The sequence below is a fragment of the Protopterus annectens genome, chromosome 11.part0 (genome assembly GCF_019279795.1).
Source record: "Protopterus annectens isolate FY-2018-M chromosome 11.part0, PAN1.0, whole genome shotgun sequence".
In the NCBI taxonomy this organism is placed as follows: Eukaryota; Metazoa; Chordata; order Ceratodontiformes; family Protopteridae; genus Protopterus; species Protopterus annectens.
This window is the reverse complement of record NC_056745.1, coordinates 1,425,241,188-1,425,257,905: the sequence shown is the minus strand read 5'-3', so window position 1 is coordinate 1,425,257,905 and position 16,718 is coordinate 1,425,241,188. Positions and strand designations below refer to the sequence as shown.

At 38.8% G+C, this 16,718-nt stretch overlaps 1 protein-coding gene across 4 annotated transcripts in view; it reads left to right on the top strand.

Moving 5' to 3' along the window:
- ASZ1 (ankyrin repeat, SAM and basic leucine zipper domain containing 1) overlaps positions 1-16,718 on the top strand; it is a 1,559,240-nt gene that overhangs the window by 119,588 nt on the left and 1,422,934 nt on the right. For 3 of the 4 annotated variants that reach the window (XM_044088717.1, XM_044088716.1, XM_044088718.1), the window contains exon 2: positions 13,994-14,090. The exons of the other annotated variant lie outside the window; for it this stretch is intronic. In XM_044088717.1, coding sequence (XP_043944652.1) covers positions 13,994-14,090 — 97 coding nt within the window. The remainder of the gene's footprint in view (positions 1-13,993; positions 14,091-16,718) is intronic. 4 annotated transcript variants of the gene reach the window in all.

Here is a 16,718-nt window from a genome sequence, read left to right as displayed (position 1 = left end):
TGTACACAACTGTACTTTACCGCTGTTAGAATATAGAAAAGGGAACAGATCAACTAAAAATACTAAGAAAGATATACGTATTAGAAGAGACCAGGATCTCTCATGCAATATCACAAACAGCAAACTAAAAATCGCAGCACAGGCAGAAAAACTTGGAAGATACGTAGATAAATATAAAGGAAAAGTACAAAATAAGCAATTTATTGATGACTCCAAAAAAGTTTTAGAATTGGAGAAACAAAGTAAAAAGGAATTGAAAGACCACCAAAAAATACATTTTGGAGAAGCATTTATGAAGATCCTGTGGAACATAAGATACTAAATGGATAGAAGAAGTAAAGGAAAGAATAGGGCGTTTAAAGGTACAGAATATGAAATGGGATGAAGTAACAGCCAGAGAGAATGACATAAAACGTTAAGAAAAGCCTCTAATTGGAAAACCACAGGCTCAGATGCTGTACCTAACTTCTGGTTAAAAGTATTAACATCTTTGGACAAAGATTTAGCAATAAGTAAGAACTTGTATGTGTACCCTGAACAGACACCAACCTAGCTAACAGCAGGAAAAACAATGCTCCTGCTTGAGTGAACCTACAAGCTACCCTAAAAAACATAGACCAATAACTTGCCTTCTGACAGCATATAAACTATACAATTGATGCAGACAGTTTATAGTCATTTAGAAGAAAGCTCAACTACGGTAGTAGAACAAAAGGGCAACAAAAGAAAGTCCTATGGAACAAAGGATCATTTGTTAAAGTCATAGTGGGGAACTGTAAAAAGGGGAAGAATCCAAGTATGGCATGGATTGACTATAAAAAAGCCTTTGATAGTATTCCACGTTCATAGAGTGCTTAAAAATGTGTAAGATACACACTACACTGATTGACTACATTACAGTGACCATGAAACAGTGGCAGACCGCCTTGCAATTAAGCCATGATAAAGGACAAGGTATTATTCTAGGGATAAAAATTCAAAGGGAGATATTCCAGGGTTCCCGCTGTTATTCCCTCTAAGCTGTCTACTTAGGCCATGCCTATAATTTGGCTCCTAGAAAACAAAAACTTCTCATCTTTTCTTTGTCGAGGATTTAAAACTGTATAGCTCATCAGATGAGGAACTGTGACCATGAAACAGTGGCAGACCGCCTTGCAATTAAGCCATGATAAAGGACAAGGTATTATTCTAGGGATAAAAATTCAAAGGGAGATATTCCAGGGTCCCCGCTGTTATTCCCTCTAAGCTGTCTACTTAACAGCTTAGGCCATGCCTATAATTTGGCTCCTAGAAAACAAAAACTTCTCATCTTTTCTTTGTCGAGGATTTAAAACTGTATAGCTCATCAGATGAGGAACTGAAAGCACAACTGCAAGTTGTCAGAATTTTTCAGATGACACAAGAATGTCATTTGGTCTTCATAAATGTGCAAAAGCAACATTTTAAAGCAGGAAAGCTGCAACAGCTAGAAAACATCAGTTTGGAGCAGGAATGTGATGTAAAAGAACTTGAGCAAGAGGGAGTGTATAAATATTTGGGAATTGATGAAGGATCAACAAAAATGCAAACAAAACTTAGTAAAGAGTACTTTACAAGACTTTAAATCCTGAAAACAGCGTTGACATCTAGGAGCAAAATTCAAGCTATAAACCAATTTTGAATTTCCTGTCAACTTAGTTTTGAAGTGATTGACTGGCCCCAAAATGTGTTTGATAGATTAGACAGGAAAACTAGAAGGATGCTTTATGCTTACCAAATGATTTATAAAAATCAGTGCATACCAAGATTATATATTCCCCGTTCCGAAGGAAGGCTGGGCCTCCTTGAAATTGTTTACATATATAGATCTGCAGTTGTGGGACTGCACACATCTGCTAACCTCACAAGACCCAAACTTAGTGAAAGTTTTGAAACCGAGGAGAATAAGTCTAAAATTACTTCTCTGGTTAGTCTAGCAGAAGCATATTAGCGTCAAGCAGGAATGGAAATCAAACCAGAAGTAGACAAAAAAAAAATCAGGAAGCAAATGAATGTGGCAAAAAACAAAGAATATAAGGTGAAGGACCAGATGAAAAGGTAAATGTGGAAAATGCATAAATATAGTTGCAAGTTTAGAAACCTTGTGGAAGAACCTCATGTTGATAAAGAATGAGTGTAGGAATGGTTAAGGAGAGTCTAATTCAAACCAAGTGATGACAGGTTAATATTGGCAGCCCACTATAGTGGGCTATGTACACGTTGGTTTACAAAGTCCATTGAACATGTGGGACAAACAGACAAATGTAGGTTTTGTAAAACAGAATTGGAAACAGTTGCACACCTCGTTGCTGGTTGTGACATACTGATGGCAGAAGGACTGAATACTGAAAGGCATAATAATATGGCAAGACTGTTGCACTGGGGATTGTGTAAACATTGTGGTATTGAAGTGGCTGAAAAACACTGGAAGCATGAGCTGCTAAGCATCAGCAAATTAAGTCTACATCACATGGGATCACCCATTACCAGTAGCTCAAAAGATAGATACTAGAAAATCAGATATAGTGGTCCATGAAAAGAAGACAAAAGTAGCATTGATCATTGAAATAGTCACACCCAGTGACTACAGTGTCTTGCGTACAGAGATACACAGTCATAATTTTATTTTATTTATTTTATTTTACATTTGTTGACCGGGCTAGTCTGGCTGGATACATGTCCATTTTCAGCAGAGGCCCGAGGAGAAAAGCTCCACTATATACTAGAAGGTAACATAAAAAATAGTACACCGGGATACAAAATTATAAACATGATAAGAAAATTAGTCTAATGAAGTAAAGCAATGATACTAAAGCAAATGACAACAGCTATAATTAGCAAACTTAAATGAAACTATAATTAGCAAACTTAATAAAGCTATAGTTATAACATAGAGAGATGATTTATAATTGCAAATTCTTCGCTGTAGTAGGAATAATACAGCCATAAAAGAAAGAAAGTGGTAAATTACATAAGAGTGTTTAGGTATTTGCAGTAATAACAATTGTTATAATGGTTTTGTGCCAGGGCAATATATTAAGAGGCAGATTAGCATAGCTGGGAGCAGCCTGTAAATATGAGGGGATAACAGGTTGCAGAGGTAAAGTAGTATCCAAGTGGATAGTAGATGGTTGCAGAAGAGTGGAAGCATTAGTGATAGGGACGAGCATAGAAGTAAATAGGGAGAAATGAGAAGAGGGTTGGATGTTCAGGTCAGTCAGGGTTTGAGCAGGGGCAAAGCCAGTGAGACATAAAATAGTTCCTCAGTTGTTTCCTGAAAAGTTGGGAAGAGCCTAGAGAGGTCAGTTCTATGGGAAGTTTGTTCCAGTATGAGCCAATGGCGTTTGTAAACAAGGAGTCACCAGCTTTGTTGTGTGATTTGAGAGTGGCAACAAGTAGTTTGTTGGCTGAACGAAGGAAGTGAGATTCCTGTAAGGGACAATAAGGTTATTTAGTGTGGGTGTATTAGAAGGGTAGTTGAGGATTTTATAGGTGATGACTAATTGATGTAGGAGAATAAGATTTTGGAGTTCGAGCCAATCAAGTTTTTGAGGTTAACACAATGATGGGTGTGAAATGGGAGCCTGTGGCAAACCTGGCAATGCTATGATAGGCTGTGGCAAGTTTCTGAAGGTTAGATTTTGAAAGGTTTATAAAGGAAGGGGAGGCATATAATAGTGTGGAGATGAGATGAGTTTGGGCTAGAGACACCCTTGTAGATGCTGTTAGAAAGGGCTTAAGTCTATAAAGAGCACCAATCTTTTTATTAACAGCTTTGATGGTAAGGTCAATGTGGTAATCAAAGTTTAGTTGATTATCTATTGTGACGCCTAGTAGTTTAGTGGAACAGTCAGGTGTAATGATGGTGCCATTGTCAGACATAATTGAAAAGGAGAGAGGGGGGGATTTAAGGGTAGGAGAGAAAAGTAATAGTTTTGTTTTTTTAGGATTGAGGAGGAGACAGATATCTTGGAACCATTTTTCTACTGCTGTAAAGACTTGTTGGGTAGAAGAGTGAAGTTCGGCTGGGGAAGCAGCTGAACAGATAAGAGTTGAATCGTCTGCGTATTGAATACATGTGGAGGTGGGAAGAGAGGTAGACAGGTTATTAATAAATATGGAGAAGAGAAGGGGTCCTAAGATGGATCCTTGAGGGACACCGATAGTGACTGGAAGTAGAGAGGAAAGATGGCTGTCCCAGAGGACTGCTTGTTGTCTATCTTTCAAGTAGGAGTCAAACCAGTGCAATGCCAAAGGTTCGAGAGAGAGACATTTCAAAGTGTCTAGCAGGAGGTGATGGTTCACCATATCAAAGGCTTTAGAGAGGTCAAGAAATAAAGCAGAGGAGAAGAGATTGTTATTGCGATTTTTGTTGATAGTGTCTGAAAAGGAGAGAAGAGCAGTGGAGGTGCTATGGAAAGGTCTAAAACCATGTTGGGAGTCAGAAAGTAGGTTATTATGTAAAAGATGATGTAGAAATTGTTGGTGAATACAACGTTCCATAAGTTTAGATAGAGGTGATAATAAGGCTATAGGACGGAAGTTGGAAAGTTCATTAGTGTTTCCTCCTTTATGCAGAGGAATGATATGGGAGATTTTCCATAGGGAAGGAATAGTGGCTTCAGTTATTCTATTAATTAAGATGGAGACTGGGTATGCTACTTCAGCTGCTGCAAGCTGCAGATATTCAGCTGGTAGTAGGTCGGCTGAAGGAGTGCAAGGTTTTAGTTTTGAGAGTAATTTGTGTATATAGGTTGTGGAGACTGTATTAAATGTTAGAGTGGGGGTGTTGTTTTGAGGAGAGGTCATTTTGAGGGAAGTGTGGGGAATCATGGACTTTGCTAGAGAGGTGACCGTTTCAGAGAAGAAGGTGTTGAATGTACAGGCTATTAAGTTGGGTGGAGTTTGCACTAAGCTAGCTGGAGTAGGTGTTTTGGTATTGCCTGGATGGAGGAGTTTATTGATTCCTGACCAGAATTTTTTGGGATTATGATTTTGATTTTGTTGGTGTTGAAGATAATAATTTTTTTTGTCAAGATAGGTAAGTTTTTTTGTAGTGTTTCTAAGGTATTTGAAGTTTTGGTGGTCAGTTGGGTTTTTAGTAGTTCTCCATTTTGTCCATTGTTTATTTCTTAAATGCATCATTTGCTTGGTATCTTTAGAGAGCCATGGGGCAGCTTTGGATCCTGTTCTAATAATGCGAGAGGGGGCGTGATGCTCAAGAATTTGGAGGAATGTGTTGTTAAAATGGGCAACTGCTTCCTCAATTGGCAGGTTTTTAAGAGTTGACCAGTTATACAGTTTGAGTTCATTGAGGAAGCTAGGAAGGTTAAAGTTTTTTTTGTTACGAATAATACGATAGTTGGGCTGATTTAAATTGTTGTTTTTTTGTTTGGTGATGTAGGTGAGAAGATGGTCACTGATATTGTCGGGAAGTATACCAGTTTTATAAGAAAGAGGATTATTATTGACTAATATCCAGTCCAAGATGGCTTGTTTATTGGTAGATTTGTGAATTCTAGTGGGGGAGTTTATAGTTTGTTGAAAGGTAAAGAGGTTGAGGTGATGGGTGGGTTTGGGAGATATACAAGAGTTCCAGTCAATGTTAAAGTCTCCTAGGATTATGGTTTCCTGAGGAAAGGTACAGGAGAGCCAGCTAAGGATGTTTTCTAGTGTATTTAAGTTGTTGCCAGGAGGGATATAGGAGCAAATTATATATATGGCTTTGTTTTTATTTAAGTGGAATTTGCTGCAGAGTATTTCAGCATTGGCAGGGGAGGGCGGGTGGGAGTCAATAGAGGACACTTGTAGTTAAGATTTATAGAGTAGAGCAACACCACCACCCTTTTTGCTTAGACGATCCTGCCTTAAAATGCTATAACCAGGAGGAGTAATGTCATTGTCTTTGGTGCCTGGTTTAAGCCAGGTTTCAGTAAGATCAGGATCTGCAGGCAGAAATGAGAGCAGTGTGGAAAAAAGATAGTCACAGTTCCAATAGTAGTAGGAGCAATGGGTCTTATAAAAAATAATCTACAGTCGTATTTAGATGTGCTACCAGTACATGTAACCCCATACTAATTGCAGGAGGAGGCATTATGGGCATATTGCAGGTGCTGCGAAGAGCACTTCTGGCTGACATCAAAGATTGAAACGATACTAATTTCATGAGCTTTAATTGTACTTTGACTTAGATTGGGGTCCATTCCTGTCATGGTATTAGAAACCCACAAGACTTGGAGAAATTAAAAAAAAAATAAATAAATAAAAAGGGAAAGTCAACCTGATTGCAGACAAAGCAGGTCCATTCTGATGCCTCATGAGTGGTCTTTCAATGTCAGGGGAGTAGAAAATTTTCCAGCAATGGGGCCAACGGTACTGTGATCTTTATGCTTCTCTCCTCTACAACAAGTGCAGCAGGTTCTTTGTCTTGATCCCTCCAACAGGGGAGTCACCAAGAGATGCTGTAGTCCACAATTGGCCCTCTGGTCTTTTCTATGCCTACCCTCCATTACTTTTCATCCCCAGATTTTACAGAAAGCATAGTGGAGAAGAGCACATTTATCTTCATTGCTCCTTTTTGGCCTTGTCAGATTTGGTTTCCTTTTCTCTGGCCTCATCTTTTACATCCACCTGATGAGTATGACACATTGAGCATGGTTTCTCCAGTTCCATTGATAGCTAGACAGACCAGACACTCCTCCTTTGTCCATCATATTTTGTTATCTTCTCAAAAACCTTCTACTAGAAAGATTTACAAAATAAATGGAAATTATTTGTGTTCTGGGCTCTCTGTGGAATCTGGACCCATTTTCTGCACCTAAACCAGCTGTGCTTGATTTTTTTAGCTTCAATTTTTAATAACCGGGCTAGCTTGTCTACTGTTTAAAGTCCAGTTGGCTGCCATTTCAAACTTCCATCTAGGTGAAAATAGTTCTTCCTTAGGCTTTGTATAATTTGTAGAAGCTTTCTCAATGGAACTTTTTTACTTGGACCTCCAGCAAAGAATTCTATTTCTCCTTGGGATTTAACTATTTTGCTTCAAGCTCTGTCCCAAGAACCCTTTGAACCCCTCAGCCAGGTCAGACCTCAAGGGTTTTGTCTTGGAAAACATTTTTTGTAGTCTCTATTGCATCAGTTGGACGAGTATACAAGCTTCTGACTCTGTCTTCCAAGCTTCCTTACCTTGTTTTCCACAAAGACAGGGTTTCCTTACAGACCAATCCATCTTTTTTTGCTAAGGTATCTTCTGAGTCTAATATCAACCAGGTCATTAACCTCCTGGTTTTCTTTCCATATTTTTCAAATAGGGAAGAGTACATACCCCATCTTTTGGATGTACATGGACAACTTTGGTTTTATTTCCATTGAAACAAGGATTTCTGGAAGACTGACCAATTGCTTATAGCCTTCTCACCTAACAGATTGGGCATGTCATTTTCCAAAGTTACACTGGCCAAATGGTTAACTGTGTCACCTTTATCTGTAGTAAGAGGATTGTTCTTGCCGAAGCCTCCTAGAGAATCCTGCCACAAGATTTGTGACTGGATCCTCTGCCTTTTGGTCAAGAGCTTCTATTTGTGCAGTGGCCACATGGTCCATTACTTATACCTTTATTGCTCATTACAAATTGGATTTGGTTTCTAGTAAGAGCTGTGTTTTGCTTCACAGTACTCTGAAATATCCTTTTTTAATTTCTCCAAATCTTTTGGGTTTTTAATACCATGATGGGAATGGACCCCATTCCTAAGTCGCGAAGCAATTAAAGTTCATGAAATTAGTATTGTTTCAGTCTTTGATGTTAGCCAGTTGTGCGCTTCACAGCACCCGCAGTGTGCCCAGTAATGACTCTTTCTGCAGTTCGTATGGAGTTACATGTATTGGTAACCTATCCAAATATGATTGTAAATTCTTTTATATAAGACTTGTTGCTCCTACTACTGTTGGAACTGTCTGGGTATCTTTCTTCCACATTGCTCTCATTTCTGCCTGCAGATCCTAATATTTTATGACTTTGTGTCTCTGTGTACACAGGACACTTAGTCACTGGGTGTGGCAATTTCAATGATCAATGCTACTTTTGTCTTCTTTTCTTGGACCACTATATCTGGTTTTCTAGCATCTACCATTTGTACTTTTGGTAATGGGTGATCCCATGTGATATAAACTTCACCATTTTCTGTGATGTTTTGTGGCTCACGTTTCCAGTGTTTTTCAGTCACTTAATGCTATGTTTGCACAATCCCCAGTGCAACAGTCTCGCCACATTATTGTGCCTTTCAGTATACCGTCCTCCTGCCATTAGTATGTCGCAACCAGCAACAAGGTGAGTGAGTGTTTCCAGTTTGGTTTTACAAAACCCACATTTGTCTGTTTCTCCCACATGTTCATTGGACTTTGTAAACCAGTGTGTACGTAGCCCACTATCTTGAGTTGCCAATATTAACCTTTCATTTCTTGGTTTGAATTCACCTCTCCTTAACCATTCCTGTGTTCTTTCCTGATCAACATGAGGTTCTTCCAGAAGTTTTCTGTACTTGCAACTATATTTGTTTTTCCCAGATTTCTTGCCTTCTCATCTGGTCCTTCACCTTATATTTTTCTTTTGTTTTTTTTGGCACATTAATTTGCTGTCTGGTTTTTATCTACTTCTGCTTTGATTTCCATTCCTGCTTGACATCAATATGCTTCTGCTAAATTAAGCAGAGAAGTCATCTTAGATTTATTCTCCGCATGTTTCAAAACTTTCATTACATTTGGATCTTGTGAGTCAGTAGATATGTGTGGAGTCCCACGATTGCAGATCTATACATATAATCAATATCAAGGATGCCCATCCCTCCTTCAGAACAGGGAATGTATAATCTTGGTATACACTGATTTTTATAAATTTGGTGAGCATGAAGCATGAAGCATCCTTCTTGTTTTAATATCTAATCTATCCAACAGTTTTGGGGCCAGTCAGTCATTCCAAAACTAAGTTAGGACAGGAAGAGCAAATTGATTTATAGCTTTAATCTTGTTCCTAGATGACAGTGCTGTTCTTATTAATTTAAGTCTTCTAAAGTATTCCTTACTGAGTTTTATTCACATTTGTTCATGTTTTATTGCTGATCCTTCATCAATTCCCAATTATTTATACACTCCCTCTTGCTCAAGTTCTTTTATATCACATTCTTCTCCCAAACTGATGTTTTCCTGGTGCTGCAGTTTTCCTGCTTTAAAGGTTGCTTTTGCACATTTATCAAGACCAAATGACATTCTAATATCTGAAAAAGTTTTGACAACCTGCAGCTGGGCTTTCAGTTCCTCATTTGATGAGCTATATAGTTTTAAATCATTGTTTCCTAGGAGCCAAATTATAGCCATGGCCTAAGCTGTTAAGTAAACAACTTAATGTATTAACTGCAAGGCAGAATAGCAATGGTGACAGTCACCCTGGAATACCCCCCTTTGCAATTAAAGGTTATCCCAGGGATAAAAATTCAAAGAGGTCTGCCATATCAGTGTAGGGTGTATCTTGTAGATTTTTAAGCACTCTTTTATCCATGACTGTGGGATACTGACAAATGCTTTTTTGTAGTCAGTCCATGCCATACTTAGATTTTTCCCCTTTTTACAGTTCTCCACTATAACTTTATTTAACAGCAAATGATTATTTAACAACAAATGATCTTTTGTTCCATATGACTTTCTTTCATTGCCCTTTTGTTTTACTGCCATAATTGAATATCATGTCATGAGGGCCACCAAAGGATCATGTACCTGGGGCTGTGCCCCATCAGTTGAGGGATGAATGAAAATGACAACATCAGATGGATAGTACTCGCCATAAAGTTACATCTCTATTGTCCATTTTCTTCCTCAACTTCCTGCCCTTCTAACCTCATTCCCTTTGCTGCTGAATAGGCCTAAGGGTTTCACTTTGTTTGAGGTGCAGATCCTTTTCTAATTCTGTTCCTTAATGAGTTTTTTTAAGGTAGTGTCCACTGACTCCTGCGGGCAGCAAACTCAACGTGTGAGGTATGTTGCTGGTGGGGGCGTTATGGGTAAAGGGAAGAGGTTGAGAGTTTTGGATCGGAGGATCTGGTGGAAGCATCCAAGCCAGATCAGAGACCCATGAGGTGAGGAAGAATGAAAATAACATAGATGTAATGTTTTGGTGAGTGCATGACTTTTTTACCCCTTCTGACTAAAATAAACAGAAGCTGCCAAAACATAAATGTATGTTGTTGGTGTGATTTTGTAGCAAAGTAGTATGTTTTCTGTATAAAATTGATCTTTTTATTCTCTGTATATGCTGCGGCATAAAAAATGGCTTTAAGCATTGAATTTTTCATCAGAATTCAAGATGGAGCTGCTCTTTTGTCTTTGAGCATATAAGGATAGAGGTGAATGCTGTTTTATAGAAATGTGCCCGTAACATTCCCTGAAAATTTCTTTAATGTTAAACTGTTTTAGAGGCATATACTTGCAAATATAAAGACTATGAGAATGATCCAGATGAGAAACCTCCTATAGTGGAGGCGAGTGGAATGTTTGCAGATGAACTTTTAAGCACATATTACTGGTTCAGCTATGTGACTTCTGAATGCCCATTTCACTTTCTTTACTGGTTCTGTTACATAATAATAATCTTTGGTAGTCCCGTTACTCGGATACTAAAAGCTTTTCTCAACAGAAACTTTTTAAGTTATTTAACATTGACTTGGCTAATAGCAATACTTGAACTGTCGTGTTACTTTGAAACAGCAAGACTGACTTATGTACATTATGGCTACAGATGAACATTAGGGGCTTTATTGTAATACTAAATTGTGCCTGATTTGATGATGATATAATAATAATATTACAGGAGTAGAATATAAAATGAATTTTCATAGGTGTGTTCAGTTTTCTTGCATTTGGGGCGCTTATTACAATGCGGGCCAATAGGCTTTCTTGGTAGTTTACTGAAAGCTCAGTCCAGGTTTTAGTCTTTATTGCTTGGGGAAAATTATGAGCCAGATTGTAGTTTGAAGCTTTGTCCCCCGTTTTGTTGCCTTAACATTCATTGTCTTAAAAATATGAAATTGTGTCAAAAGATCTGCAGCTTGAGCAGCTGCCATTTCACTGAAAATGTTTTATGAAAGCACTTTCACATATGGTTGAGAATTCCCATTTCTCCACTGTTGTGCGACCTCTGTGTTGGGGTGTGTGTATGGGTCATCCCCCCATGGGGTTTTAGGGGGGGCTTGCCTCCTTTGCAAAAAAAAAAAAAAAAAAAGATTTACTGAAAGTGCTTTCATTGAAACCTTTTCTGAGTTTTTTGCTGTTGCGGAAAGCAGTGTTAATCTACCAACATGATTCCAAAAATGTTAACACTGAGGTCACTAAATGATCTCAGTATTGTGCTTGGTTGGTGATTTATTATTTATTGACATTTCTTGACCGGGAAAGTCCACTGAGTCCAATGACCCATTTCCAGTGGAGGCCTAGGGTAATTTGTGGGAGTACTGTGGTTGGTTGGTAATTTTAGTAGTAAGTTGTAAAAGGAAGTTACTTGTATTGAAATTCTGTGAGTGCGAAGCATGCATTTGGGTTTGCATAAGGGAACACAGTGATGTGCCATTGATAGTATAGCCCCAACTCTTGTATTTTGAGCCGTATCAGGTCTCCTATTCTTCATAGTACTTCAGGCAAAAATGCAAGACAGACTGAGCTCCATTACATCTACAAAGCTAGGAGGCAGGACAGACCTTGTTCTGTATAACAAACCAGTTTGGGGTTTATACTTTTGATTGTGGCTTCTTTGTGGTCTTTGAAGTTTATCTTCTTTTCTTATATAGTACACACAGGCATTTCCAGCTCAAGACAAATTCAAGTTAGATATAGCATTTATGCCACAAACAGTAATGATTGATATTGCACCTCTGGGTATCTGTATAAAGTTTTTTCTTTTCATTAAACAGTAATTTACTTTTTTAAGCTAGTCACTGAGCTCACACATACCTTAAAGTCCTTCCTGAGTGTGTATGTTGTGTGTGTCTTGTGAACCTTGTCTCGGCAGCTAATATCTTCTGACCGTGCAGTGCTTTATTTTTTTTTCATCTTTATATGTTGCTGCATGAGCCAGCACCTCTTGCTGGCTTCTGAAGGCCCTAGCATTCTTCAGAGTGGGCTAGCAAAGTACTTAAGAATGATAAGGTATTTCTATCTGGCTTTACTGAATTTGGATGAGCTGATCCTTGATCTGTTTTATTTTATTGTTTTCCAGTCCTTTTGGCTTCACTACTTATCATATTTCAGGAAGTCTATGTGATGTGCTGTATTTCTACCCGAGAGTCTTTTTTTATTTTATGCTGTGTTTTCATCCCCCAAAACTCTCTGCTTGTATCTTAAGTTTTTTTCCACTGATAAATTGGCATCTTAGTAAGTGCTTCAGGTTAGTCAGTGTAATGGGTTTAGAACTTTTTTTCATCTCCAGATTTGCAAATGTTCTGTATGATGTGCATTTTCTTGCAATCTGCAGAAAATAGCACTCCCATGTGATTTCAACCCTTTTCCTTTTTCTGGTATTTACGTATTATCGCAACCAGATTTTCACAGTTGCGAATCTTGCATCGTTGAATCCAGACGAGCGCATGAAACACTGTAAAATGTTGTTCAGACTCCTTATTGCTGGCGAAAAACCCGTGGACTACCTTCAGTGACAGCAAAAGTTTTGCAAATTCCTCTTTTCTGGTTTAGCTTGCATTACAGAAGCAGACTTTAATTGCCATCCATGCTCGCTTATTGAATGGAAAATGTGAACTGTCAGGAAGTATGTTTTTCAGAAACAAATACTTTCTTAAAAAACCTGTAAACATTCTGTATGCACATTAACCATTGCAATGCGAATGTTCATGTACAGTAATGCATGTAAAAAGTCAGGGTGCATGATGTTGATAGGTGCTTGTGTGCTCCTGACTACAAGTTGTAAGAACAGTACAGAAAACATGTCACTGGCTGAAGTGCTGCTACTTGTCATTTGGAGAATGTAGCAGGTTTTTAATCTGGACCTCAACATATGTTGAACAATTGTTAAAAAAGCAGAAGCATAACTCCTGTACAGTCTGTGCCTTTCTATGTGGGGGAAACTGGTGAGCAATTGCAGTGAATACATCAGCAGCCCTGACAGCTGAAGCATGTATGCACTTTACTGCCAGCTACATGACATGCTGGCGGTAAAGTGCATACCGAAACAGCAATATTAACTTCAAGACAACCTTCATTGTGCAAGAAAACCCATTTTGTCTGACATTGTGACACCATTAACATTTAGATCTAAACATCAGAAAGCAACCGTTATTATCGCAAATATCTGGTTGCGATAATACGCAAGTACCCTTTTTCCTTCTTTCTTAATTTCCATTAGTATACTGCGAAATTTTCCCTTTTTCCCCCTATTCATAGTTTAGGTCAGCTACCACTACTTCTTTTCCTATTCTTTTTCATCCCCCCATTAAATTCCTCACTTTACTCTTTTGCTTCTCTCTTTCTTTGGATCATATCCCATACAAGCTTAGCAAAAACAGCAGTGAGAAGGGCACAGTTTGAGGTAGTGCCCTTCCACGTTTGGCACTATTTCCAGTTTGAATGGTAGTTTGCTTTTAGGGGTAGATAAATACAAGTTTACAAAATAATGGTTTGTAATGGCAAAGGAGCAAATTACAATAGATATTTTGTGTGATGGAAAATATTCTAGTTTAAAATAAGGCTTACACAGCAAATATTGTCAGATTAAAATTCTGGTAACTAACCTTGAGAGATGAAATCTGTGCAGAGCTCTAGGTGCAGATGTATGAAAAAATGGGTCCTGTGGGCAGTTAAAAATGAGCATCATTATGTTTTGTTACAATACTGAACAAACGTCTGTTTTAATTTATGTATTTTAAAAAGTTGGTTTGCTAGTTCGTTTTCTAGTAGTCTGTACCTGGAGTGTTTTTCCCCCTTTCAGCCATCCAAGAAACCAGTATCACTTGGAAACGAAGAAGCCCTGAAGAAAGCTTTAAATGCTGGAGATATTGGTCTTGTTGAAGAACTGTTAAATTCAGGTATGATTTGACATGAATTCTTCTTTATAGAGCAGTGTGATATATTATAGGAATCTTGCAGTAAAAGGTCTGTAATTGTATATGGTGACAAGGTTGTAGGAACTCTTGGAAATCTTTCCATCTCTCAGTGAACCATGATACCTCACCCTTTTCCATTACCACTTCAACTTTGGCGCATCCTTGGAGGAGGTGGATACTTCCATACTCTACAGTGCAGTTCTAAATCTACTGCATTGAAAACGCTGTCATGCATGCAAGTTGTATTTTAATTTTGTTTCAACCAAACTATGAAATACTTTCATTTTTCTGTTCCCATCCTTTCCCTATCTCTAAAAGGAGATACTCGTAATAACCTGATAATTATCAAGAATTGTCTTAGCTAGGCCACATCAGTCTTGAAGCTTTTCAGGAATACTGCTAGATTTAATGAAGCAAGCTAATATGGTAAAATAAAACAATGACACAAGAAAGCCTGCAGTCTCCAGGCCAGAAAAATTTACTAGTGCACATAACACAAGCGCTTTCACTGGTTTGCTTCATCAGGTGTAATTACACCTGATGAAGCAAACCAGTGAAAGCGCTTGTGTTTTATGCACTAGTAAACTTTTTTTGACCTGGAGATTGCAAGCTTTGTCATTTCGTTGTTTCATTTTACCAATTTTTTCGATATTTTGGACATGCTGATTGAGTTTTTGGTGGTTTTGTTTTTATATCTAAGAAAGCTAATTTGTTTGAATGATACTGTAACGCAGAATCTTACTTTGGTATAGAGCGAGTCTTGGATTTTAAGCTTCTTCCTTAGCTCAAATTTCCAGATCTTCATATAAATGTGGAAAATCCTGCAGGAAGTACAATTAGATTAGTAATATGTTTATTATATTGATCACTGCTGCAGTAGCCTTGGCTATATCAGTTATATCCTGCCAAGGATGCAACAGCCGTCCATCTTCCAAAGTTTTAAGGCACCATCCTTGATGACTGGATGGGAGATGGGAAATTCACCCCGAGGATCACTTCAGTCGCCCTGCTAGACAGGGGCCCAGGGAAGTAAATGCTGTGGGAAGAAATTCACCCCGGGGATCACGTCAGTCACCCTGCTACACAGGGTCCAGGGAAGTAAATACTGTGGGAAGAAATGCCAGGGAATTATGGCCAGGCTTGTATAGGCACTAGGGCCGATAGTCTAGTACCAACCTATGAACCATCCACACTCCAAAACCATCAATCAGCTCAAGCTGATCTGACTAAAGGCAAGTATGGGAATGAATCCATTGAAAGCTTTACTACCGCCAAAGAGTATGCTTCTCTGAGGCTTTCAAGGATTGATGGTTGGCTTGTAATTTCCTTTGCTGGACAGATGAGTTAACTTTGGAGGGAAAAAACTTCCTTTTTCTTAATTTTGTTGATGTGGCTAACCCCCAGTCCATGGTGGCTGTAGGTGTAACACTAGAGGGAAATGGCATAAAAGATGGGTTTTTTGAGGTACAACAAATGACCACATCAGAGTTACCCACCTGCTCCTTTTCATAGGTTCATAGGTGGGTACTAGGCTATTGGCCCTAGGGCCTATATAAACCTAACCAAAAATGTACCCTGGCTTTCGCCACCCAAGAAAATTATTTTCCTATGCCCCTGTCGAGCAGAGCCACAGAAGTGATCCCTGGGGTGAATTTCCTATTTCCCATCCAATCATCAGGATATTTCTTGAAGAGTGCTAATGAGGAGCTCTGTTTGACATAGGTAGTCTGTTCCATAGTATGGGAAGTTTCTGGGAAAGGAATCTGTCCCTCCCGCATGTTCTGTTTATTGTGGTGAAAAGGTTTGGTTTAGGTCCCTAGAGCATGTAGCTCGGAGGGATTGAGATTTCTTTAAGTGGAACATGTACAACAGCTCTGGGTTTGACATAGCTTTGTATGTTAGGCAGAGATCGCCTCTGAGTAGGCGATATGCGACGGAGTAAAGCTGGAGTTTTTTGAGACTGTCTGCATAGGGAATCTGTTTGAGGCCAGTAATCCTCTTTGTGAGGTATTTCTGTGGCCTTTCCAGTTGTTGTAGATGTCTTGTGAGGTACATACCAAAAGGGGCGTTGTACTCTATAATGGATCTAATGAGTGATGAGTAGAGAGGAACAAAGACCTCTCTTTTTTTCTGGATGAGAAACGTTTTGTGATGAGGTGAGCCACGTAGAAGGATTTCCTGACCACTGTGGCAATGTGATTATCAAAGGAGAGACTACTGTCCACCTGTGTCCCAAGGTCTCATCACATTTTCGGCGTTAAGTAGACTACCAGCTATGTGATAGTTCATGGGTACAGAGTTTTTACCAGAGGGGATGACCATACACTTTTTGACATTGAGCTTCAGGCCATGGCTTTGACACCAGGCATCTCTCTCAGTGAGGCCCTTTTGTAGTATGTCCACATCATTAGGAGTTTCGATTATGGCTCCTAGTTTACAGTCATTTGCAAACTTTGTTAGTCAAAGACCTTCTGTGTTAGCCTGTATTTCAGAGAAGTAGATACCAAACAGGAGAGGACCCAGGACTGAACCCTGTGGTACTCCACTTGTCACTGGTCTGAAGTCGGATTTGGAGTCTGCTACTTTCACAGTGTGGGTTCTCTCCATGAG